At 42.5% G+C, this 21,346-nt stretch overlaps 2 protein-coding genes across 4 annotated transcripts; both read right to left on the bottom strand.

The window, feature by feature from the left end:
- Positions 1 to 147: 147 nt before the first annotated feature.
- On the bottom strand, positions 148 to 13,065 carry RRH (retinal pigment epithelium-derived rhodopsin homolog). The gene is made up of 7 exons (XM_079990302.1): positions 11,720 to 13,065; positions 7,256 to 7,446; positions 4,117 to 4,216; positions 2,543 to 2,696; positions 1,464 to 1,632; positions 564 to 742; positions 148 to 341 (listed from the first exon to the last, which is right to left on the bottom strand). Exons 1-7 carry the CDS (start codon positions 11,823 to 11,825, stop codon positions 236 to 238), a joined length of 1,005 nt encoding a protein of 334 aa, XP_079846428.1. The 5' UTR covers positions 11,826 to 13,065; the 3' UTR covers positions 148 to 235.
- Positions 13,066 to 13,207: 142 nt separating this feature from the next.
- GAR1 (GAR1 ribonucleoprotein) lies at positions 13,208 to 21,246 on the bottom strand. 3 transcript variants are annotated; one of them, XM_079990327.1, is made up of 7 exons: positions 21,127 to 21,246; positions 18,023 to 18,242; positions 17,772 to 17,926; positions 16,991 to 17,050; positions 15,440 to 15,578; positions 15,039 to 15,113; positions 13,208 to 13,759 (listed from the first exon to the last, which is right to left on the bottom strand). In XM_079990327.1, the coding sequence occupies exons 2-7, from the start codon at positions 18,231 to 18,233 to the stop codon at positions 13,746 to 13,748; spliced, it is 654 nt and encodes a 217-aa protein (XP_079846453.1). In that variant the 5' UTR covers positions 18,234 to 18,242; positions 21,127 to 21,246; the 3' UTR covers positions 13,208 to 13,745. The 3 variants fall into 3 exon arrangements, with proteins under 3 accessions (XP_079846453.1, XP_079846455.1, XP_079846454.1); XM_079990329.1 differs by having other exon boundaries at positions 15,455 to 15,578; XM_079990328.1 differs by lacking the exon at positions 21,127 to 21,246 and adding an exon at positions 20,815 to 20,955.
- Positions 21,247 to 21,346: the final 100 nt, after the last annotated feature.

Raw genomic sequence — 21,346 nt, 5'->3', positions numbered from 1 at the left:
CAGGGGTCAGCAACCATACAGCCTGGGCCAGCCAGGACCCTGGTACATCTCGGGGAATAAAATATATGGTGCTTGTTACCATCATAGCTACCACAGGATCCAGCTATGGAGTCCAATGACCTGAAAGTAAGCAAAGGCCTTGTAACCCAACTATCCGCAAAACAGATCGGACTTGCTTCTTTCCAGGGATTCGGCAAGCAAGTAAACATAGAGGCAATGCTTTCCATCAGCATCCTTAGGTAATTGTGCTTTGAGACGCACTCATTGGCAAGAAGACATGGTTGATTGTGATCTCCTGCCGTGTTTGACATCTGACCATCGCAAAGATGGCTCTTCGAAACCTGAAAGAGGGAGAAATCCTTTCAGTGTTGGATGCATGAATTCCGTGCCAATCCCTCAAATCCCAAGAATTTCACCTCCACGAAGTGAATGGCTCAAGGCCACTCATGAGCGTCACCCTCCAAGTCCAGCAGTCTAACCACTGCATCACACCGGAACTCTCACATTTACAATTATAACACATTCTCTCCCCACAGAATTTGTGGTAGAAGTGAACCACTTACTTTTTGTTCGCAATGACATAAATACAGGGATTATAGAATGTGGAGGACTTGGCAAATAATGGCGCTATAATTGCCATGGCAGGAGAAATTTTCCTGGGATCCCCAAACGAAGACCATAAACACACGATAGAATATGGTGACCACGCCACCAGGAACATTAAAATCATGACCACAGACATCTGTAAAGGAAAATGAACAAAGTGTGATGTCCCAAAGTATTTTCAGTTCTGTTCTAGCATCTCTTTGATCGTTACCTCAGACCTTCATTCTATCCAGCCTCCCTTTTTTGTTACAAGCCCATCTAAGGTTTGAATAAAGTAGGGATGGAGGGACACAGGGGAGATGTGAGGACATGGGAGGAGGGAGGCTTGAAGGAGCTGTGAAGATATTTGGTTTTGTGAGGTGTAAAGGGAGGTATTTGGTTTGGCAAGGCGGATGGTGAGGAGTGGCAGAGTTGTCAAGCCACATGAGCAGGGGCGGCAACCCCTAGTGCAGTGTTTTTGGACTACTATCATCCTTAACTAGCAAGACCAGTGGTCAGGGATGGTGGGAATTGTAGTCCCATAGCAGCAGGAGACCCAAGTTTGGGTAACAGTGCCCTAGGATATCATATTTGTGATTAGCATGAACATATGTAGCTCTGTGGTAGAGCAACTGCTTTTCATGCAGAACGTCCCAAGTTCAAGCCACAGCACCTTCAAGTATGGCTGGGAAGCCCCCTTTCTAAAACCCTGGGGAACCACAACTAATCAATCCAATGAACTTGATGGACCTATAGTCTGATACAGTCTAAGGCAGCATCTTATGATCTGATGATTTGTTTCAGCACCTCAACGTGCAAAAGAAACTGATTTCCTCCCCACTGAAACAGAAAAGAGAGCTCTGCCAGAATGACCATACCTTTGTTACATCTACTTGATCAGACCAATCTATGTTGATGCTCTCCAGGCAACTGCTTCTGGCGTACCGCTTCATAGTTCGCGAAACATTGAAGTAACAGTAAAACATGACCGATAGCGGGATGACAAAGTTAACGGCAATCACAGACATCGTGAAAGAAACAAAGGATCTGAAAGTGAAAAAAACCCAAATAAGATGGATAGAAAACACCACCTTTCATCCTGGTTTAACTGTAAGATTAGAGTGAAACATTTTATGTACTGTACAATATGTTCTAAAAGTGTTTTTTAAAACTGTACCCATCAATAGTGGCTCCATTTTGGCTGGGTTTAGACACACAGCCTGAAATCCTATAGCCACTTAATAGGGAGTATTTCTTACTGAACCCAATAGCACTTACTTCTGAGTAAATATACAAAAGGATTGCAACCGTCACAACTGCCCACAAGGGTTTGTTTACCCTTGTCAACAGTTAGGGAGTCTGACTCTCTTGAGTCTCTTACTCCATCTATTAATGGTGCACTATGAAGACTTTACATTTTGCTTTTTAATAAAATAAAAAACCCTTACTTTTATATAAGATATAAAGAGAAATAATCAAAAATAATTTAAATATAAAATCAATACAATATATTTTAAAAAACCCATGTTTTATATTCTTGGAGGAGAAACCTTTGGAAACCTTTCTTGCCCTCTTTACAAGCTCTTTTCTCCCCACCAACTTCTCAATATTTGCCACCTTTTATGGTGAGAAAAAGAGTAGAAGAAGAGTTTGGATTTGATATCCCGCTTTATCACTACCTGAAGGAGTCTCAAAGCGGCTAACATTCTCCTTTCCCTTCCTCACCCACAACAAACCCTCTGTGAGGTGAGTGGGGCTGAGAGACTTCAGAGAAGTGTGACTAGCCCGAGGTCACCCAGCAGCTGCATGTGGAGGAGCGGAGACGCGAACCCAGTTCACCAGATTACGAGTCCACCGCTCTTAACCACTACACCACACTGGTGAGGATGCACTGACACAAGCCCAGTACAAATTTACGAACAAACACACACATACTACCCGACAAGTCAAAACATACGCATCATTTTTCCTCCAGTTCACTGTACAGGTAGCGCCAGTTGGATCTGGGGCGTAGCTTGCCCAGCCCACAATCGGCATCGAGGCCCAAAAGACTGCATTGATCCAGGCAGCAAGAATCAGAACTGTGTAGTTGTTAGCAGTAAGTCTACTACCTATGGAGACAAAACAGTGATACCTCTGTTTATTCTCCCTGGTCGCTTATAACATTTTACACTGAAGTAAACACAGTGTTTTAATGATAACAAAACTGTATAAACCTATAAAAATACAAAATCAATCTACACTTATTGTAGATATACACAAGAAAGCCCTCAGGCATATTAATACACAAATTATATATTGGCTTCATATAGTTAATGAAATGGAAGCATTTATCTTCCCCTCCATCAACAAACTTTTTACAATCAAAAGGTGACCCCAAAAGACAAGAGATGACAAAACACCATTCCCCAAAACCAGGGGTAGGGAACCTATCACTGCCCTCAAGATGCTGTTGGTCTGCTAAGTCCCATCTGCCCCAGCCTGAATGGCCAGTGTTCAGGGATGATGGGAGATGCAATCCAGCAGCATTTGAAGAGTCACAGGTTCCCCACACCTACCATGAACCTTTCACTAATAGGATTACCCCTGTACTTTATTTTCATTTATATCACACCTTTCTCCCATGATGGAATTCAGGGCAGCATGCATAGGATTCCCAGGCAGTCTCCCAGCCAGGCATTGAGCAGAATTAAAAGTTTCAGCAAGGTAGCTTCATTGTGTGCCATTTTCGAGTTAGGAGAGACCTGGAAGGTAATCTATCCCAACTTGCTCAGTGCTGGATCTCCAATGCAAGATATGTAAGTAAAATATTAAAATGGTGCTTTTGCCCACGAAACCATCATTTAGTTTCCCTGCTCCCAGATTATCAATGCTCTGGGCCTTGCGGCCACAAAACAAAATTTAAAAAAATCCTTCCAGTAGCACCTTAGAGACCAACTAAGTTTGTTATTGGTTTGAGCTTTCATGTGCATGCACACTTCTTCAGATACAAACATAATGTGCATGCACACGGAAGTTCATACCAATAACAAACTTAGTTGGTCTCTAAGGTGCTACTGGAAGAATTCTTTTTATTTTGTTTCAACTACAGCAGACCAACACGGCTACCTACCTATATTTTGTTTTATGACAGTTGAATCTCCCTCTACACACACCCCATGCAAACTGGTCACCAAGATTGTCTGCTTTTGTCTTCACCCCTTTCAATTTCTCAAGTGCCAGATCTCATAAACCTTATTAAAATATGACTTGGTTAACTCTGTGTGGGTAACAAAGTTTCCAAAGAGCACTAAGAAAGCAAACAGAACTGCTGATGCTTTAAATGGCAAAACTCTGTAGCATTTGTTTGCTCAACTGGTTCTGCTGTGCGTAAGCGACAATCAACTCAAGCATCTATAACAAAAAGTCTACATGAAAAATCAGATTGCATACAAAACCAGTTCATGAGTTTAGGCAATAAAATATAACCAAAACCTATATTGTGTTTTATACAGTAGTTGCGATTTTTGTTTGTGCAAGATTATAACATACCTATATGTGGCTTGCAGATTGTCAGGTAACGGTCAATTGCAACAACAGTAAGCAAACCAATACTTGCCATTCCAAAAAAGATATTTAAAGCAGCATAGATCTGAAATTGGAGAAATTATATAATCATTTTCAAGGAATAATCATCATTGTTTTCAAAGGTTTTGAACTCTGATCCTTGTTACTGTTATTTTTGCAGTTATTATGCATTGTTGCATAAATCCACCCCAAATAATATCAAGTTTAGCTTTAAAAAAAGGTAACACTGAAGTTCACGTGTTGGATTTTGGCTAGCTGAGCATTGTTATCTGTTCATATCTTAACAAGTTGTTCCAGAAACAGCCAGAAACATATAATACATATAATTTCCTCAAAATTGTATTTGGGTCTCATGTTTTTTAGAGCTTTAAGTTGCTTTGATAACTTTTCCATGAGGGAAATGTTCCATACACTTTCCAGCCAAGTTTCCAGTGTCTACATTAGATATTTTAAATCATCAGCTATTTGTTCAGCTTGTTTGAAAAATCAGATATTTTAAAACAAGCTGAACAATGCTATTAGGGGACCAAAGGGTACTGTTTGACCTATAACAACATATACTTCATTCATAATTAGTTCCCCAAAGGATTGAACCTTCTTGCAGCTCCACCACATATGGAGATAAACCCCCATTTGCTGAATCCTCTCCAACAGAGTGACTAGATTGAAGATTTGTTCTGTGACTTTTTATAGGTGGATGGTGCTATCTATATACCTTTTTTTTTTTGCTTTTTTCTGGTAAATGAATTGCCATCTCCTCTATATATTTTTACTAATCTGACATTTCTCTGTTTCAATTCCAGCATAGATAATTCTGAGAAGAATGGACCACTGGTCTGACTCAGCCTGTTATGTACTGAGTTGAATGGGATCCAAAAAAGCAGCAGTCTGATTGGTCCTAGAACAATAGGATTCAGAATGCAGCAGTCTGATTGGTCCTAGAACAATGCAGCAGTATGATTGGTCTACAGGAGCCACCCAATCCAGCTCCAGGTGGAAGTGAATCCGCAACCTGATTGGCCTACATGAGAATCCCAGAATTAGCCAATCACGTACGACCCATTGTGTAAATAATGTATATAAAGCAGATATTTTGGGGGAACTTTCATTCCTCACTACTATAAGCTGAATAAAGAGCATGAAATCCACACGACTCCGAGTATATTTCACAGCCTCAGTGGGTTTACAACTAGTGTGCCACAGGCAACACTGGCCTCTTTTCTTTCCTTCCTTCCTTCCTTCCTTCCTTCCTTCCTTCCTTCCTTCCTTCCCTCCCTCCTCTGTTGCCCTCTTGTGTCTCTGCCTCCCAAAGGCTTGCACAGCTGTTTGTTGCAGCAGCCTTGGTTACAAGCTCCCCAGACAATTGGTGCCTCTGTGGCTGGCCAAGGGATGCTGGTTGCCAGGAGCTAAGGAGCTTCAGAGATGGGGGGGGGGCTGTGATGGCTGCCTGGAGGACTCCCAAGGAGATGGGGGAAGAGAAAAGGCTGGGGGAACACTCCACAAGGGAGGGTGTTTGAAAAAGGATGAGAGGCTGCCAGTTCGGCAGGCAAGGGGTGACGTAACTGGGCTCCTGAGCTCCACAGGGGTGCCATAGAAGGATGCAGTTGGTAAAGGGAGCCATGGACTCAAAAAGTTTGAAAACCTCTGGCCTAAGGCATCATCTCAAGCTCTGTTTCCTGCTCCAGCTGGCAGTAGTTCTTTATTTTAATCTACTCCCTGATCCTTTTAGCTGGAGGTACTGTGGGGCCTGTGGCATGTGAAGCGTTTTGCCCCTGTGCTGGGTCCCTTGTCCACCAGGTCTTCTGCCCATTTGTCGCCCCTAATAGTCTTCGCAGCTGAAAAATGTTATGAATAGCTAAACAGTGCAAGGAGTCAGACGTTCTACTCTAGGCAGCCATCTAGTGGCAAACCCAATTTAGTATGTGTTTTAATTTACAAATCTGAAATGCCTCATTTCCAGCTTGCAGAGGGGTAAAAAGGTAAAGGTAAAGGTACCCCTGCCCGTACGGGCCAGTCTTGACAGACTCTGGGGTTGTGCGCCCATCTCACTTAAGAGGCCAGGGGCCAGCGCTGTCCGGAGACACTTCCGGGTCACGTGGCCAGCGTGACATCGCTGCTCTGGCCAGAGCCAGAGCCGCACACGGAAACGCCGTTTACCTTCCCGCTGGTAAGCGGTCCCTATTTATCTACTTGCACCCGGAGGTGCTTTCGAACTGCTAGGTTGGCAGGCGCTGGGACAGAGCAGCAGGAGCGCACCCCGCCGCAGGGATTCGAACCGCCGACCTTTCGATTGGCAAGTCCTAGGCGCTGAGGCTTTAACCCACAGCGCCACCTGCGTCCCTTCACATTGCAGAGGGGTAGCAGATAGCAAAGAGCTTAGTGCTATCTGAAAAGCTAACAGATTTCTTCTGACATAAGCTTTTGTTTACTAAATTCTCTAGAGCCTATTTATCAGCTATTCGCTCTTTGGGAGCATGCATACCCTACAACATTTCTCCACTCAAAATAGGGACATCATCCAAGTGCAGGTAGTTACCGCTCCAGCGGGAAGGTCAACGGCGTTTCCGTGTGCTGCTCTGGTTCGCCAGAAGCGGCTTTGTCATGCTGGCCACATGACCCGGAAGCTGTACGCCAGCTCCTTCGGCCAATAAAGCGAGATGAGCGCCGCAACCCCAGAGTCGGTCACGACTGGACCTAATGGTCAGGGGTCCCTTTACCTTATTCCATAATAACTGTGCCTCTGCTGTAACATATGGAGTGGCTGTTAGGTCTGCATCACTGTGCTCTGAATGGAACATGAACAATTGTAGGAATGGCCTAGATGCATCTCACTTGTTTACATGCATTCAAATCAATCAATCAATACTGCCCTCTTATACCTGGAGGTCTCAGGGCGGTTCACAGAACAAAATAAAAATATAAAACCACAAAATATATAATCAAAATAAAAACAACAACCCAATCACCCCCTCCCCCCAAAAAACCCACATTTTAAAAGGGCATAGGATGTCAATCAAATCAACCAAAGGCCTTATGTGCACTTCAACTGGAACAGGGATAAACACGAACGTGCTTTGGTATTTCATTTCTAACTTCCAAGTACCTGGCAGCCTGCATAGCCAAATTTCCAGCTTCCATGCAGATCTGAAGCTGCGGACATGGGGTAGCCAATCCCACTCACTCCAATGTCAGTGAAAGCCAGGTTTATAATAATGGCATTGGTTGCTGTTCGAAGTTCCTTATACTTAACAAAGATGCCTAGGACCACTATGTTACTCAGAAGACTCACGACTCCTGTTAAAAGACCAAAAAGGGAAACTAAACAATAGCAAATAATTAACATTGGCATTCGGGGGGGGGGGACCACAATGCTATTATATTATGGCTAATTTATTAAGGGTATCCACAACTCCAGCAAGGTGTTTTTTAAAAACATTTCTATAAAACTTAGAAATGTATAGGGCCTGTGGGCACATTTTCAGGAGTTAGAATCAGTAAATAATACATTTGTATAGACTTCTGTTTGCTAATGTTAATACAGTGGTACTTCAGGTTAAGTACTTAATTTGTTCCGGAGGTCCGTTCTTAACCTGAAACTGTTCTTAACCTGAAGCACCACTTTAGCTAATGGGGCCTCCTGCTGCCGCTGCGCCGCTGGAGCAAGATTTCTGTTCTCTTTTTTTTATATATATAAATATTTATTAGAGTTTCCAAATTAATACAAAAACAAAAAACAAAAATACACAAAAAGTGACAAAAATACAAAGATACAAAATTAAAAAACAGTTAAAACAAATATAATTTACATTACTTATTTCCATTAACTTGTTTCCCGGACCTCCTCTCACCTCCCCCTTTTGTATTCCAGTTCAAATTCTTAACTCAGCAAATCCTTATTATAACTTATTATAACTTACTGCTCAACCTTCACATTACAGCTGGTAACCACTTAATTTCTGTCCAACATCCCTCTAATGTCCATTAATTTTGCAATGCCGCTGCAAATAGTCTTTAAATTTCTTCCAGTCTTCTTCCGCCGACTCTTTTCCCTGGTCTCAGATTCTGCCGGTCATGTCTGCTAGTCCCATATAGTCTATCACCTTCATCTGCCATTCTTCCAGAGTGGGTAAATCTTGTGTCTTCCAATACTTCGCGATGAGTATTCTTGCTGCTGTTGTTGCATACATAAAAAAGTTCTATCTTTCTTTGGCACCAATTGGCCGACCATGCCCAGAAGAAAGGCCTCTGGTTTCTTACGGAAGGTATATTTAAATACCTTTTTCAGTTCATTATAGATCATTTCCCAGAAAGCCTTAATCTTTGGGCACGTCCACCAAAGGTGAAAGAATGTACCTTCAGTCTCTTTACATTTCCAGCATTTGTTATCGGGCAAGTGATAAATTTTTGCAAGCTTGACTGGGGTTATGTACCACCTATATATCATTTTCATAATATTCTCTCTTAGGGCATTAGATGCCATAAATTTCAAACCGGTGGTCCATAACTGTTCCCAGTCAGCAAACATAATATTATGTCCAACATCCTGTGCCCATTTAATCATAGCAGACTTCACCGTTTCATCCTGGGTGTTCCATTTCAGCAGCAAGTTATACATCTTTGACAAAATCTTTCTCATCCTGAAGCAAGGTTCTTAACCTGAAGCACTATTTCTGGGTTAGCGGAGTCTGCAACCTGAAGTGTATGTAACCTGAGATACCACTGTAGTCTTATAATGTTGTGCTGCATGCTTTTATACAAAGCTCTTGCTTGTTTTGAAAATGGATGAAACTGCCTGACTAGTTTTCTCTTCTTTCCCTCAACCCTTTCCAACTCAGAATTATTCATGCATTCAGCAATATTGTACCCAACATATGTCCTGCTTTCCTCAAGACTGGATTACTGTAGTATGTTCTATATAGGGCTGCCTTTGAAAAGCATTTGGATCCTGCAGCTTATACAAAGCAGTCAAAATAAATCATGGTCCCGTGTACAAATCAGTGAGCAGGAACCATCCCATCACTGAATCTATACCCTTTAGGAACACAATCCAAGAGTTTAACAAGTTCATCAATGGGATAGCTCAGTCAGTAGAGCATGAGACTCTTGATTGCAGGGTCGTGGATTCGAGTCCTATGTTGGGCAAAAAGATTCCTGCATTGCAGGGGTTGGACTAGATGACTCTTAGGCCCCTTCCATCTCTGCAATTCTATGATCACCAAGCCCTTTTTTCAGCAGTAAGAATCAACAAAGAATCACTATGTGCCCACAAGTTCAAAAAGGTTGGTGACATCTAATTTGCATCAACAAGGAGTTGCACTTCAGAAAACAGTTCCTTGCTTTCTTGGAAGCTTTTTTGTCTAAGGCAATACAGTCTGAAGCAAATAGAGCAATAATAAAACATTACTTCTTTATCAGCATAAAAGGTAAAGGTAAAGGTACCCCTGCCCGTACGGGCCAGTCTTGACAGACTCTGGGGTTGTGCGCCCATCTCACTTAAGAGGCCAGGGGCCAGCGCTGTCCGGAGACACTTCCGGGTCACGTGGCCAGCGTGACATCGCTGCTCTGGCGAGCCAGAGCCACACACGGAAACGCCGTTTACCTTCCCGCTGGTAAGCGGTCCCTATTTATCTACTTGCACCCGGAGGTGCTTTCGAACTGCTAGGTTGGCAGGCGCTGGGACCGAGCAGCGGGAGCGCACCCCGCCGCAGGGATTCGAACCGCCGACCTTTCAATCGGCAAGTCCTAGGCGCTGAGGCTTTAACCCACAGCGCCACCTGCGTCCCTTTATCAGCATATACGCTACTATTTATTATAAGGTGTCAGACCATCAGTGGGTACTCAGTGTATCTATATATTTTCTCCTCCTACACAAAGTAACATAAGACACAAGCCCAGAAGATAACAGAACATGTTCAGCATTCCAATTGCAAAAAGTGCATTTAAACAGAAAAGTTGTAGAATTCTGTCATTTGTTCAGTTTGTGACTATAAAAGTAATAGTGACTAAAATTTGAGCACTCTGGCAGTAAGATTAACTCTCAGATGGTATTGCATTTGTTATACGCCGTCACATTGACAATACTGCACAGTGAGTCTTCCCTTAAAAGGAAAAGATTTGCCTCTAAGAAAACTGTGACTCAATTTATCGTGATAAGACTGGCTGAGAGTGACATCTTTAAGCAAAATGGGTCGAAGCATTTATGATCCAACTGCTACAATGAAAAGCATCCATTTAAAAATATAGCACTGTAAGAATTTGAATTTTTAAAAAACTTTTCTAGAAAATTATTTAATTGAAAAAAGATAATGCAATATACCCGACCTATAGTAAAACCACCACCTACTCACAGAATGTGGAATCTTATATTGATGACAGGAGGAAGCCTTTGCATCTATGATCTCCTCCGTCGCTTTGCTGCATAAAATAGCTCTCCAGATCTCCCAGTACAGACACTCCTTCAGCCAAAATAGAGATGCTCTAGCCTTTTTGAGACTATGCAACAGGCTCCTTTAGAAGCAAAACTCATGACAATGCTTGTTGTATATGTCATAATAAGCTACTCAATCTTTAAAGAGAATTCTTGCTCACACTGGCCACCTCCTTTACTGACCTAGAGCGCATCTAGGTAACAAATGTTATTTCAAATGTTATTTGTTGAGTCTTCAACAAAACATATAGCTGAAACAAGGACTTATAGTTGGAGCTCTTTCCTCACGAGCAATTGCAACATCTCCCATAAAATGTATGTAGGATTATATTAGGTGGAAATAAATTATGACCAATCCATGCACAATGTTATTTTAAAAATATATTCCATAACCACTGCTACGGGAAATGGAGTTAGAGCTGATGAAATAACAAGCCACTTGCTTCTTGAGGATAGTTTTGAGGCTGTATTGCTTAATCATTCACTGGCTGCCACTTGTGGCTGCAGCAGAGGACCCCAAAACCAAGAACAAGGCAGAAAGGAATGCAAAATGGGTGAACTCTCTGAGCTCTCAAACCATTCCAGCATAGAACTAGCAAACAAAGAACTTCATATGGAGAAGTAAACATAGGGCTGAGAGCCAATTAATCTGCATACTTTTTATTCCTCAAAGCTACGGGTTGGCGACAAAGCCATTAATGTTCAGTAGACAAACAGAGGCCATTGGGACTTAAAGTTAGCCATGGTTTCAGTTAGCCCACTCTAAGCAAGACTGCGTCCAGGTCCAACCTTCTATCTTTATGATAAATGGCTCCCAAAACAGTGACAAACACATCATTTTACAAATCTAAATAAATTACATTTCTTTTGCAAGTTAACATGTACCATCCGAGTCACATCCACTCCACATATATGCATATAGGGAATTGCACCCTTAATGTGCATGTTCAATACTTGTTTAAGATCATAGCTTTATCATTTCACATTTGATTGTTCTAAATCTTACCTATCTTTAGAAAATGCTGGACAAAAATCAATTAACAGCTTTTTTTGCACTTGCATGACACAGAATGCCCCTATTCCAAGTCTTAAATCCTGGTTTTTCATTCCCCCTGCCACAAATTCCATCAACGTTCATACCTGCTGTTATCAAATAAGCTGCAACTATGTTGTGCTCAGTCTGTGAAAAGGCCGAATGAGGTTCATTTTCACTTTCCGAAAAGTTAGCAGAATCATTCAAAAACATTGCAGGGGAAAGAAAATTAGAAAAACACCCTCCAGGGTTATCCTGTAAATGGCCATTCGAAATACACACACATCCCCAGCTTTTGTAGGCAGATCCTTGTCCTGCAAAACTGACTATAAAAGTTCTTCCCTGCTGAAAAGCTCCCAAATGGATTTCCACTCAAGAGCAAAGGGGTTTACATTCCCAAGCTATGAAAGGGGAAGGCTTGTTAGCTCAACAAAGAACAGCACAGAGCTGCAAGCGCATTTTTAACAAAATCCTTACGGTTCATGGCCTTATTACTAAAGAGATTAGCGGCTGCATAGGCCCCACACTTTGGACTTCACATTTTCTTTCTTTTAATGTTTCAAAAAACCCGGCAGGAGTTGATTGTTCATCATGTCTATGTTTGCATTTGAAAACCAAGTTTTTAAAAACTATTAAGCAAAACAATAACTATAAAAACCCCCACTATTGCAAAAGACAGGGCAAAACACATCTCCAATGGTACCTCGGTTTACGAACTTAATCCATTTCAGAAGTCCGTTCTTAAACCAAAACCATTCTTAAACAGAGGCGCGCTTTCCCTAATGAGGCCTCCCACTGCCCTGCCACCATTCGGATTCAGTTCTTAGACCGAGGTAAAGTTCGCAAACCGGGACACTACTTCCAGTTTTGCGGAGTTCATAAACCAAATCGTTCATAAACAGGACTGTTCTTAAACCGAGGTACCACTGTATTTGCAAGAAGAGGTTGAAGATTCACATCCTGATTTGAAATCCCAACTCGAAATACCTGTAATGTATCTGCTTTAAGAGCATCAACTTTTATTATTTGTCCATGGAGTCCATTATCTATATCAGGACTGTAGCTCAATGGCTGAGTTGAGGCCCAAGAGTCAATCCTCAGCAACTCCAGGTATGGCTGGAAAAGACTCCTAGCTGAACTCTTCGAAGTTTCATTGGTGGAATGGCATTCATAAAAACATCCAGGCGAGAGCATTTGATGTGTGACACACAGACTGGGACCTGATGGCACAAGCAGCCAAGAGGCCAACCACATATTATGGATAGCTGTGTATGAGTGAAATAATGCCAGTTTCTTTCCTCCCTGCTGGTTCCAAGTTATTATGGTACATTCAAACCAGATATCTTGGTTTGTTTCACTCCCAAACAAATCATAATCAGTAAGTCAAGAACAAACCACGGCTACATATTATGGTTTGCTGGGAGTGAAACAAACCATGATGCCTCATTTGGACATAACACCAAGCAAGGTATCGTAACTAAAAGGCCCTCTTAGATGTGTACACAATAAACCATTAACTATGGTTTACTGTGATGTGTGAATGGAAAAATGAATTTAGCACAAATGCCCATCAATTATACTTTTGAGCTTAAACCTAAGTTATTACCAATTTTATTTTTAAAAAACAAGAATTTTTTTGTCATTTAGACATATCATTCATTAGACACCCAAGTTAAATATAACTGCGAAAGCATATTAAAGTTGTTTTGATACAATTTTGTATGAATCCATGAAACACTCTTTGAAGACTGACAAAAACCAAAATACAAAGACAGATAATAAAAAATAAATTGAGCAGACCATCTTCTAAGTTATTGTTTAGGAAGTCACTGGTTTCCCAACTTCAAGATGAGTTTTTGACTAAAAAAATATAGCTCATAAAAAGTGTTTAAAAACAACATTCTGTTTAATGTCAAGAGCACAAGAGGTCCAAGGGGATTTCAAGAGAAGTATCTGTAGATCTGCAACTGGTTCATCTCAGTAGAAATCCAGGGACATGTGTGAGAGTACTTCGCTCCTTTAGACAATAACGTATTAAAAGTTCACTTTACGACATTCAAGTTCATAAAAAAGATCTCTCATTATATTCTGAAGATGAAACCATTAACTTGGAATTTCCCAGAACATCTTCACTTAACGTCCTCTGCCTAATTTGAAAGAAAAACACAAATCAGATCATCATTCCCATCTAGCCTGGAAAAATGCAACAAGTTTTTATAACCAACGGGTAGGTTGTTGTTGCAGTGCCTGCAATATTGTAGACATTGTAGGCATTTGTGGTTTTAACATTCCACTGAAGCACTATAGATAACATTCTACCATTTACTGGTAGAAGTTTGGCTGGGTATTCTATCCAAGGCCAGCTTCACATGTGAGGATCTCCCAGAAAAGTAACATGAAATGGGGCTCCCAAGTGTTTCCCATCACTACCGTAAGCACCTTTGCGCAGGATTACTACCAACAGTAGTAACAACACTGTTACAAACACTTGCAAGACTTCTTCCGTATTGCTGTTACAATGCCCCAACGTAGCAACATCCTACATGTGGGAACATCAAAATGGGCATCTTCCGAAATATTACTTAACTGTTAGTGCCTTGACAAATTCAGGTGAGAGAATATGCTCAGCTTGGAGCGCCTACCCAAACAACAGCAAGCCCTCCTGGAGTAGCTGGACCTCTGCACCTCACCTGTCTCCATCATTATAAACTTTCAGGGCAAATTTGAAAACATTTCCGTTGACCCGGGGATTTGGTGGCTGAAGAATATTGTTGCTGCCAACCTCAAGATCATTGGATTAAGTATGTTTCTAGGTGTAACTGCTTTTAGACATTTACAATTGTAATTGTTTTTGGAATGCTGTAATCAGTTTAAAACATTTTTGCTTTGCTTCTGTTTTGGAATTGTTTGCCACCCTGGGCTCCTTGGGGTGGAAGAGCCGGATAGCAATTCAATAAATAAATAATAATAATGAATGATACCAATGGCCTTGACTCTACTCCTGGTAGTTTTAAAGCTTTTTACCATCAACAAACACTGTCCACACTGCAGAGGACTCCTCTGTTCATTCACTATGGGGTTATGCTGTATGTTGTACAGAATTTCACTGGACCCCTTGCCAGATCCTTGGAGCATCACCAGTGCCCTGTGCGTGAACTTAACATGCACCACAGAGCACATCCAATGCCCTCCTTTGGTTGAACATTGCTGGGGGGGAATGGGTGCTTGTGAACAAGCTATTAAGAAAACCTATCATCCAGTAAGGATCAGGAGCTCTTGATAAATTTCCAAGAAACCCTAAGTTTTCTAAAACAGGTTTAAAACAATTACTTAAGTCACAGTAAGAGAAAGCTGAATATTGCATGGATACATTACCAGAAACAGTACCATAGGTAATTAATTCCGTAATGTTGCCATTATACTTACCTCTAAATCCTCGGCCACCTCCACCACCTCGTCCTCCTCTGAACCCTCCACCACCTCTGCCACCCCTGAAACCACCTGGAAAATAAAAGCAGACAGGTAATTATAATTATTATTATTATTATTATTACCCAGCCCATCTGGCTGGGTTTTTCCAGCCACTCTGGGCGGCTTCCAAAAGAATATTAAAAGCACAATAAAACATCATTAAAAGCACAATAAAACATAGGTATATGTTATGACAGCAATTAGGTAGTACAATTTCCAAAACCATCAGGAACATCTTGCTTCCAGACCTGGATTTTCAAACTTTCTGCCCAAGACCAGGAGGTGGGGGTGGGGAGAGAGCGAGAGCGAGAGAGATATCTCTACTACCTTATTGCATGCAACCAGACAATACCTACCTCCCCCTCTTCCACCTCCACCTCTGCCACCTCCTCTTCCACCACGGCCTCCTCTTCCACCTCTGGGAGGTCCTTTTTCACCTGGAGGCCTTGGCAAAAATCTCTGCAGAGGGAGCAATTTTGCTGGATCAATATAAAACTGGGGGGGGGGGGAGGGGAGGAAAAGGCCCAGGTTAGGTTTTGTCCAAAAGCTTTCTTACATGTGTATATAACTTAAAAGTTAGAGTAAACAAGTTTACTTTAGATTTAACAGCTAATATTAGACCTAGTTGTTGCTGTAACCCTATGTTTCACTGCTTTCTTGATCCATGTAAAGTCATCTCCAAGTCCCACTGAAACAAATGCTAGACACATCAAGTTTCACAGCATCATAATAATATTTATTTATTATTCCCTGCCTTTCTCTGACAGGACTCAAGGAAGCTTACATATAATAAGAACCTATAACACCATAGGGGGAAAACAATAATTAAATAGCAATTGAACACTGATATTACATACATATATAGTTTTACTTCTATTTAAAACCAAAGAAATAAATGTCCTGCCTCAGGAACAGGAGAAAACAAGCTTGATTCATCTTCCATGCGACAGCCCTTTAGTTATAGGAAGATGGCTATTGTATCTCCTCTTAGTCTGCTCTCTTCCAGGCTAAGCATACCCAACTCCCTCAGTCGTTCCTCATAAGGTTTGTGGATGGAGCCCTCCCCCTTCTGTTCACCAAATATGCAGTGCTGCTGACAGGATGCTCATTGGCAGAAGCCAGCAGAGGGTCCAAAATGCTGGATCTCAGTCCAGCCTCAAAATGTTGGGCTTGACTGCTGTAGTAGCTGAATCCAAGCGACTAAACAAGGTGAACATCACCTCAATGTGCCCTGTCACTTAGCAGCAAGAATACCCTATGGCTTGGATGAAGAGGGGCCACAATGTGAACTCTACTCATGGGATTTTTGCTAAACCCTTCTTTGCTCTGCAACAGACACGGCTCCTGAAAAACTGCTTTGGAGGGTTGGGAGACAACAGCTATAAAACAGGGTGGGAGCTGGTGCAAAGGGTGGGTAAAATGGACAGAAATCAACGTCCCTTCCTCCCGGAGGAACCTCTGCCAGATCTGTCAGTTCCTTTTGCAAAGGAAGCTTATCCATTCTTGGAAGGGAATCTCTGGGTCTAACCTGTTTAAATTAATAAGGCTAACACTAGGTCTACGCCAGGGGTAGTCAATCTTTTTATACCTACCACCTAATGCATCTTTCTTGATGGTAAAATGTCCTTACCGCCCACCAGTGCCATAGAATGCCCTACCGCTCACCTAGAAACGCCCACTAGTGGGCGGTAGGGACCAGGTTGACAACCCCTGGTGTACACTATAATTTTGCAATTGGCTGACATGCACGCGCGTGCACACATACACACGATGACTCCTTACATATCATTAATACTTACTGCACATGCATTTAGAAGGTAAGCTTAAATAACACTCCATGGTATGAGAGCTTTCATGCACCTTATCCAAGTTCAGAATTTTGAAACGCTGGTTAATAGGTACTTTACCTTTTGCAACTTTTTGAAGGAAGCAGCTTTCATGTTTTCCGACAATTTGACTGAAAAATACTATTTGACTTGTTTAGGAAAGATTACATTAAATGCAAGTCCAATTCTTTTCATATGGATGAAAAGTGCATCAAGGAACGTTTGAGTCTTATTACAGCTTTTTTGTCATTTATATTAAAAATTATCTCTTTGACATCTGATGGAAGAGCATTCCACAGGAAAGGCACTACTGCTGAGAAGGCCCTCTGCCTGGTTCCCTGTAGCTTTGCTTTTCGCAGTGAGGGAACTGCCAGAAGACCCTTGGAGCTGGATCTCAGTGTCCAAACTGAATGATGGGGGTGGAGATGCTCTTACACACATCCCTATGTGGATATTAAGCTTTGTCTCCCCCCACAGACAGAGAAACCAAATGGAGATCCCAACAAACTAACTTTGTAAATCAGCTGACAAAATTATGCCTGCTTTATACTCATAGGAAGGGATGGCAGACATACGATTCCATCTCTGCATAAGCCCCTTGCATTAGTAAAAACACAGGCTAGCCACAAAAAAAGTTTCTATTCTGGGTGCAAAGGTAATGTGTGGGGTTGCATTTCACCCCTTCTCCAACAGCCCATTTGCTTGAATGAACTACAGAACACCAGGTAAATGGTTAAATACAAATCTTAAAAGATATACTGGAATGAGGTTCTAGATTATGGAACACTAGAAAATTAAAGAGAGAGAAAATGCTAGTAATTTATCTTCTGCAAACATTCAAAAGTACACAACTAAAGGATACAAAGTCTCTGAGCTGCCCAAAGATTTCATCCACTTTCCCAATCTGTTCCTTATTTTCTAAATAGACGGGTGCATTGAAATAAGGTACTTTGCTCTCCTGAGTCACACATTTGCAAACAATGTCATCTTCACAGGGGTGCATAAACTCTCCCAGGACTGTAAATAAAAAAAGGAAACATATTGAGATCAGGAACTCAAAGTCAGGATCTAAATGTTTTGTTTCATGTACATTAAGAAATGACTGTAACTTACTGACTACACTTTCTGGAGGTCCTTGGTCATATGATCTGTTGAAGCCTCCTCGTCCACCACCTCCACGGCCAAATCCACCTCTTCCACCACCCCGTCCACCTCTATTGAAGCCACCGCCACCTCGACTGAAGCCGCCACTGCCGCCACCTCTATTGAAGCTGCCACCGCCACGATTGAAGCTTCCACCACCGCCTCTTCCTCGATACGACATGACTCTCTTCTGTGCAATAAAGAATTCATGAAAATCAGTAGCACTCCTATATATCTCTGTAGTGCTTGAATCACTCTAGACTTCTGCCAGTCATTTCACTGCATGCATTCAATAGCATCATCATGTATTAATCTACATCATCCAAAATACTTTTCAAAAGATCAGTTACCTTGTAGGCATAAGACTTTAAGTTTTGAGTGTGGGGTTTTTAGGTTATTGAAATCAAACAGTCACTTAATCCTCATAAAATTCCTGTAACAAGAGATTTTTTCCTCCCATAAAAAAACATTCTTTTTTCACATTTCAGTTGCACCAACCATCCAAAAACTAGATGCACAGATATATTCGATTCCTTAGCTGTTCCTGTGGCTTCCACACAGCAGTTGTAATACAGTGGTACCTTGGTTCTCAAACATTATCCATTCCGGAAGACAGTTTGACTTCCGAAATCTTCAAAAACTGAGGCACAAAGGAGCTGGCTGCAAATTCAATGGAGAAAATGGAAAAACATGCAGCGGAAGCCATTCCACTTCCGAGGCGTGTTCAAAAACAAAAGCATTTACTTCCAGGTTTTTGGCATCCAAAATGTTCGGCTTCTGAGACGCTCGAAAACTGAGGTACCACTGAATATGAATCAAACAAATAGTCGTACCTTGGTTGACGAACACCTTGCGACTTGAACGTTTTGGCTCCCAAATGCCGCAAACCCGGAAGTGAGTGTTCTGATTTGTGAACGTTCTTTGGAACTCGGATGTCTAATCCAGCTCCAATTGGCTGCAGTAGCTTCCTACAGCCAATCGGAAGCCATGCCTTAATTTCCGAATGTTTTGGAAGTTGAACAGACTTCCAGAACGGATTCCATTCAACTTCCAAGGTACCACTGTACTTGTAGTTTTAGACAGCAAGTCTACCACATTCATGAGCTAAATGAGGGAGTAGGAAGGTACTAGTCTGCCAAGGGCCACCATGAGTCTAAGACAGGGGTCAGCAACCTAAGGCCTATGGGCCACAAGCGGTCCACAGGGGTCATTTAACCGTCCCATGAGCCACCCCCGAACCAAGCTGCCCGCTCGAGTCCCCACATGCTGCACTAAACCGGTGCAGCACAGCGCGGGGACTCACTTCCGTGGTGCCAGAAATTGCGTCTGTGCAGATGCAGAAAATCGTGGGTGTGGGTGCTCCGGCCCATGGAGGGATCTCTGCTGGAGTGAACCGGCCCAGGTGAGGTAAACCTTGCTGCCCCCTGGTCTAAGACACCTGGTAAATGAATAAGACTCCCTACATTTCAATTCTGTTATACAACCCAACTTTATTCCAACAAAAGGTGAAATTAAGAAATGAGGTACTATTCAAAGAGTGACGCAACCTTTAGCTTGAACCATAATTCTTAAAAATGGTACAACTTTAGCATTTGGCCCATGAAAGTGAACCAAAACCTTACCTAAATACTCAAATCATCACAGGCATTGCATCAGTGTTGTGAAAGGACATATAGCAAGTACTTTTTTATATTTTAAAAAAAGGGAGAAGGGGAACAGCTATTTCTTCACCCACCACTATCTTCCTTATACCGCTTTCAACTTAAATATTACACTAAACTTATACCGAAGTGTTATTTACTCTTCAGTATAGTAAAAAATTCATTTTTAGATAATGAAAACTGTTAAACGATTATATAAGAACTACTCTTTAGCCCTTAAACCAGCCTTCCCAACCTGGTGCCCTCTAGAAGTTTTGAACTATTGATTCCCATCAGCCCAAGCCTGCAAGGCCAACGATCAGGAGTGATGAAAACTGTAGTCCAGAATATCTAGAGGACATTACATTAAGGGAGACAGCCTTAGATATGACTTTTGCTGCTGCAACGACTGTAGTTTTAAGGTTCCATGAAAGGCAGAGAACTGTCCCAACTATGCAAGCTTGAAACCAACACCATGTAACACCAATTACGGTATTTTTAGTCCCTAGGGACCAGGGCTCCTCCCCAACCAGGTACTTGAGGCTCCTGGCAATTATGGGTGGGAAAATTATCTCTGCAAAGGCAGTGTTGCAAATATGCCTAAACCCCAAACTTTTGATGCTGCTACCTTCCTCAAAAGCTTATCTTCTCCCTTTCTTCTCCCACACCATTTCCCAAAACGTGCACAGCAATGGTGCCTAGCCTGGAAAAACCCAACAAGTGATCCAAATCTTCTGCTTCCAACATTTGTGGTGTTTCTTTAAAAATAACAAACCACAGTGCTTCAGGTGTAGGGACAAAAACCTGCCCCTGTCAAAAAACCCCAATGGTACCTCGGGTTAAGAACTTAATTCGTTCTGGAGGTCCTTTCTTATCCTGAAACTGTTCTTAACCTGAGGCACCACTTTAGTTAATGGGGCCTCCTGCTGCGGCCGCGATTTCTGTTCTCATCCTGAAGCAAAGTTCTTAACCCAAGGTACTATTTCTGGGTTAGCGGAGTCTGTAACCTGAAGCGTATGTAACCTGAGGTACCTGTATTCAGTATGACTTCAACGGCAAAAACCAGAATGAGAGGAAGTGGGTCATTTTAATAGCACGCATCGCCTTAGGAGTAAGCCTCACCGAGTTCAATGGGGTTTACTCGCAAGTAAGTGCGTTCCACATCCCAACCTAAGAGCCACGATTTCCCAACACAGCCCCGTTTCATAAACGGCCAGGAGGTTCAAGGGAGGTTGAGAAGCAGGCGCCCAACCCGGGGTTTTGCAAAGAAGCACAGCAAGGCTGCAGCAGCAACCACGACCCCCGCCCACCCTCCTCCCAGCCCACACGGGCTCCAGGCGCCTGCGAGGCGAGGCAAGCCCCTGCAAGCAGCATTGCAGGGGGACGGGCTGGATGACCCTCAGGGTCCCTTCCGACTCTAACAGGATCTCCCACCTAAGCGCAGCACGCTCGGCTTTTCCTCCCCACGTGGACGCACCGCTCTTCCGCCAAGGACTCAGGCGCACAGGCCACTTCCGGCGGCCCTCCTCCTCCTTCCGCGCTTGCCGGTGGTCCGGCCAATCGCAGGCCCGCCGTAAAATCACGCGCTTCCGTTTTACGACGCGTAGCCAACCATAGAGACGTTTTGTTTCTCCGAGGAACATCGAGCCCATCG

The sequence above is a fragment of the Podarcis cretensis genome (genome assembly GCF_951804945.1).
Source record: "Podarcis cretensis genome assembly, chromosome: 9".
Lineage (NCBI taxonomy): Eukaryota > Metazoa > Chordata > Lepidosauria > Squamata > Lacertidae > Podarcis > Podarcis cretensis.
Note: the sequence above shows the minus strand (reverse complement) of the source record. Positions and strands in the feature narration are given on the sequence as shown.

Excerpts from the sequence above, each read along its gene's own strand:
- RRH (XM_079990302.1), bottom strand. The coding sequence starts at position 11,825 with ATGTTTTTGAATGATTCTGCTAACTTTTCGGAAAGTGAAAATGAACCT. Across the intron at positions 2,697-4,116 it reads AATCTGCAAGCCACATATAG|GTAGTAGACTTACTGCTAAC; the intron begins GTATGTTATAAT and ends TTGTCTCCATAG. Across the intron at positions 743-1,463 it reads ATCAAGTAGATGTAACAAAG|ATGTCTGTGGTCATGATTTT; the intron begins GTATGGTCATTC and ends TTTCCTTTACAG.
- GAR1 (XM_079990327.1), bottom strand. The coding sequence starts at position 18,233 with ATGTCGTATCGAGGAAGAGGCGGTGGTGGAAGCTTCAATCGTGGCGGT. Across the intron at positions 17,051-17,771 it reads TTGGGCAGCTCAGAGACTTT|TATTTTTCAGTCAAATTGTC; the intron begins GTATCCTTTAGT and ends CAAGTCAAATAG. Across the intron at positions 15,114-15,439 it reads TGGAGGTGGAAGAGGGGGAG|GTGGTTTCAGGGGTGGCAGA; the intron begins GTAGGTATTGTC and ends TTTATTTTCCAG.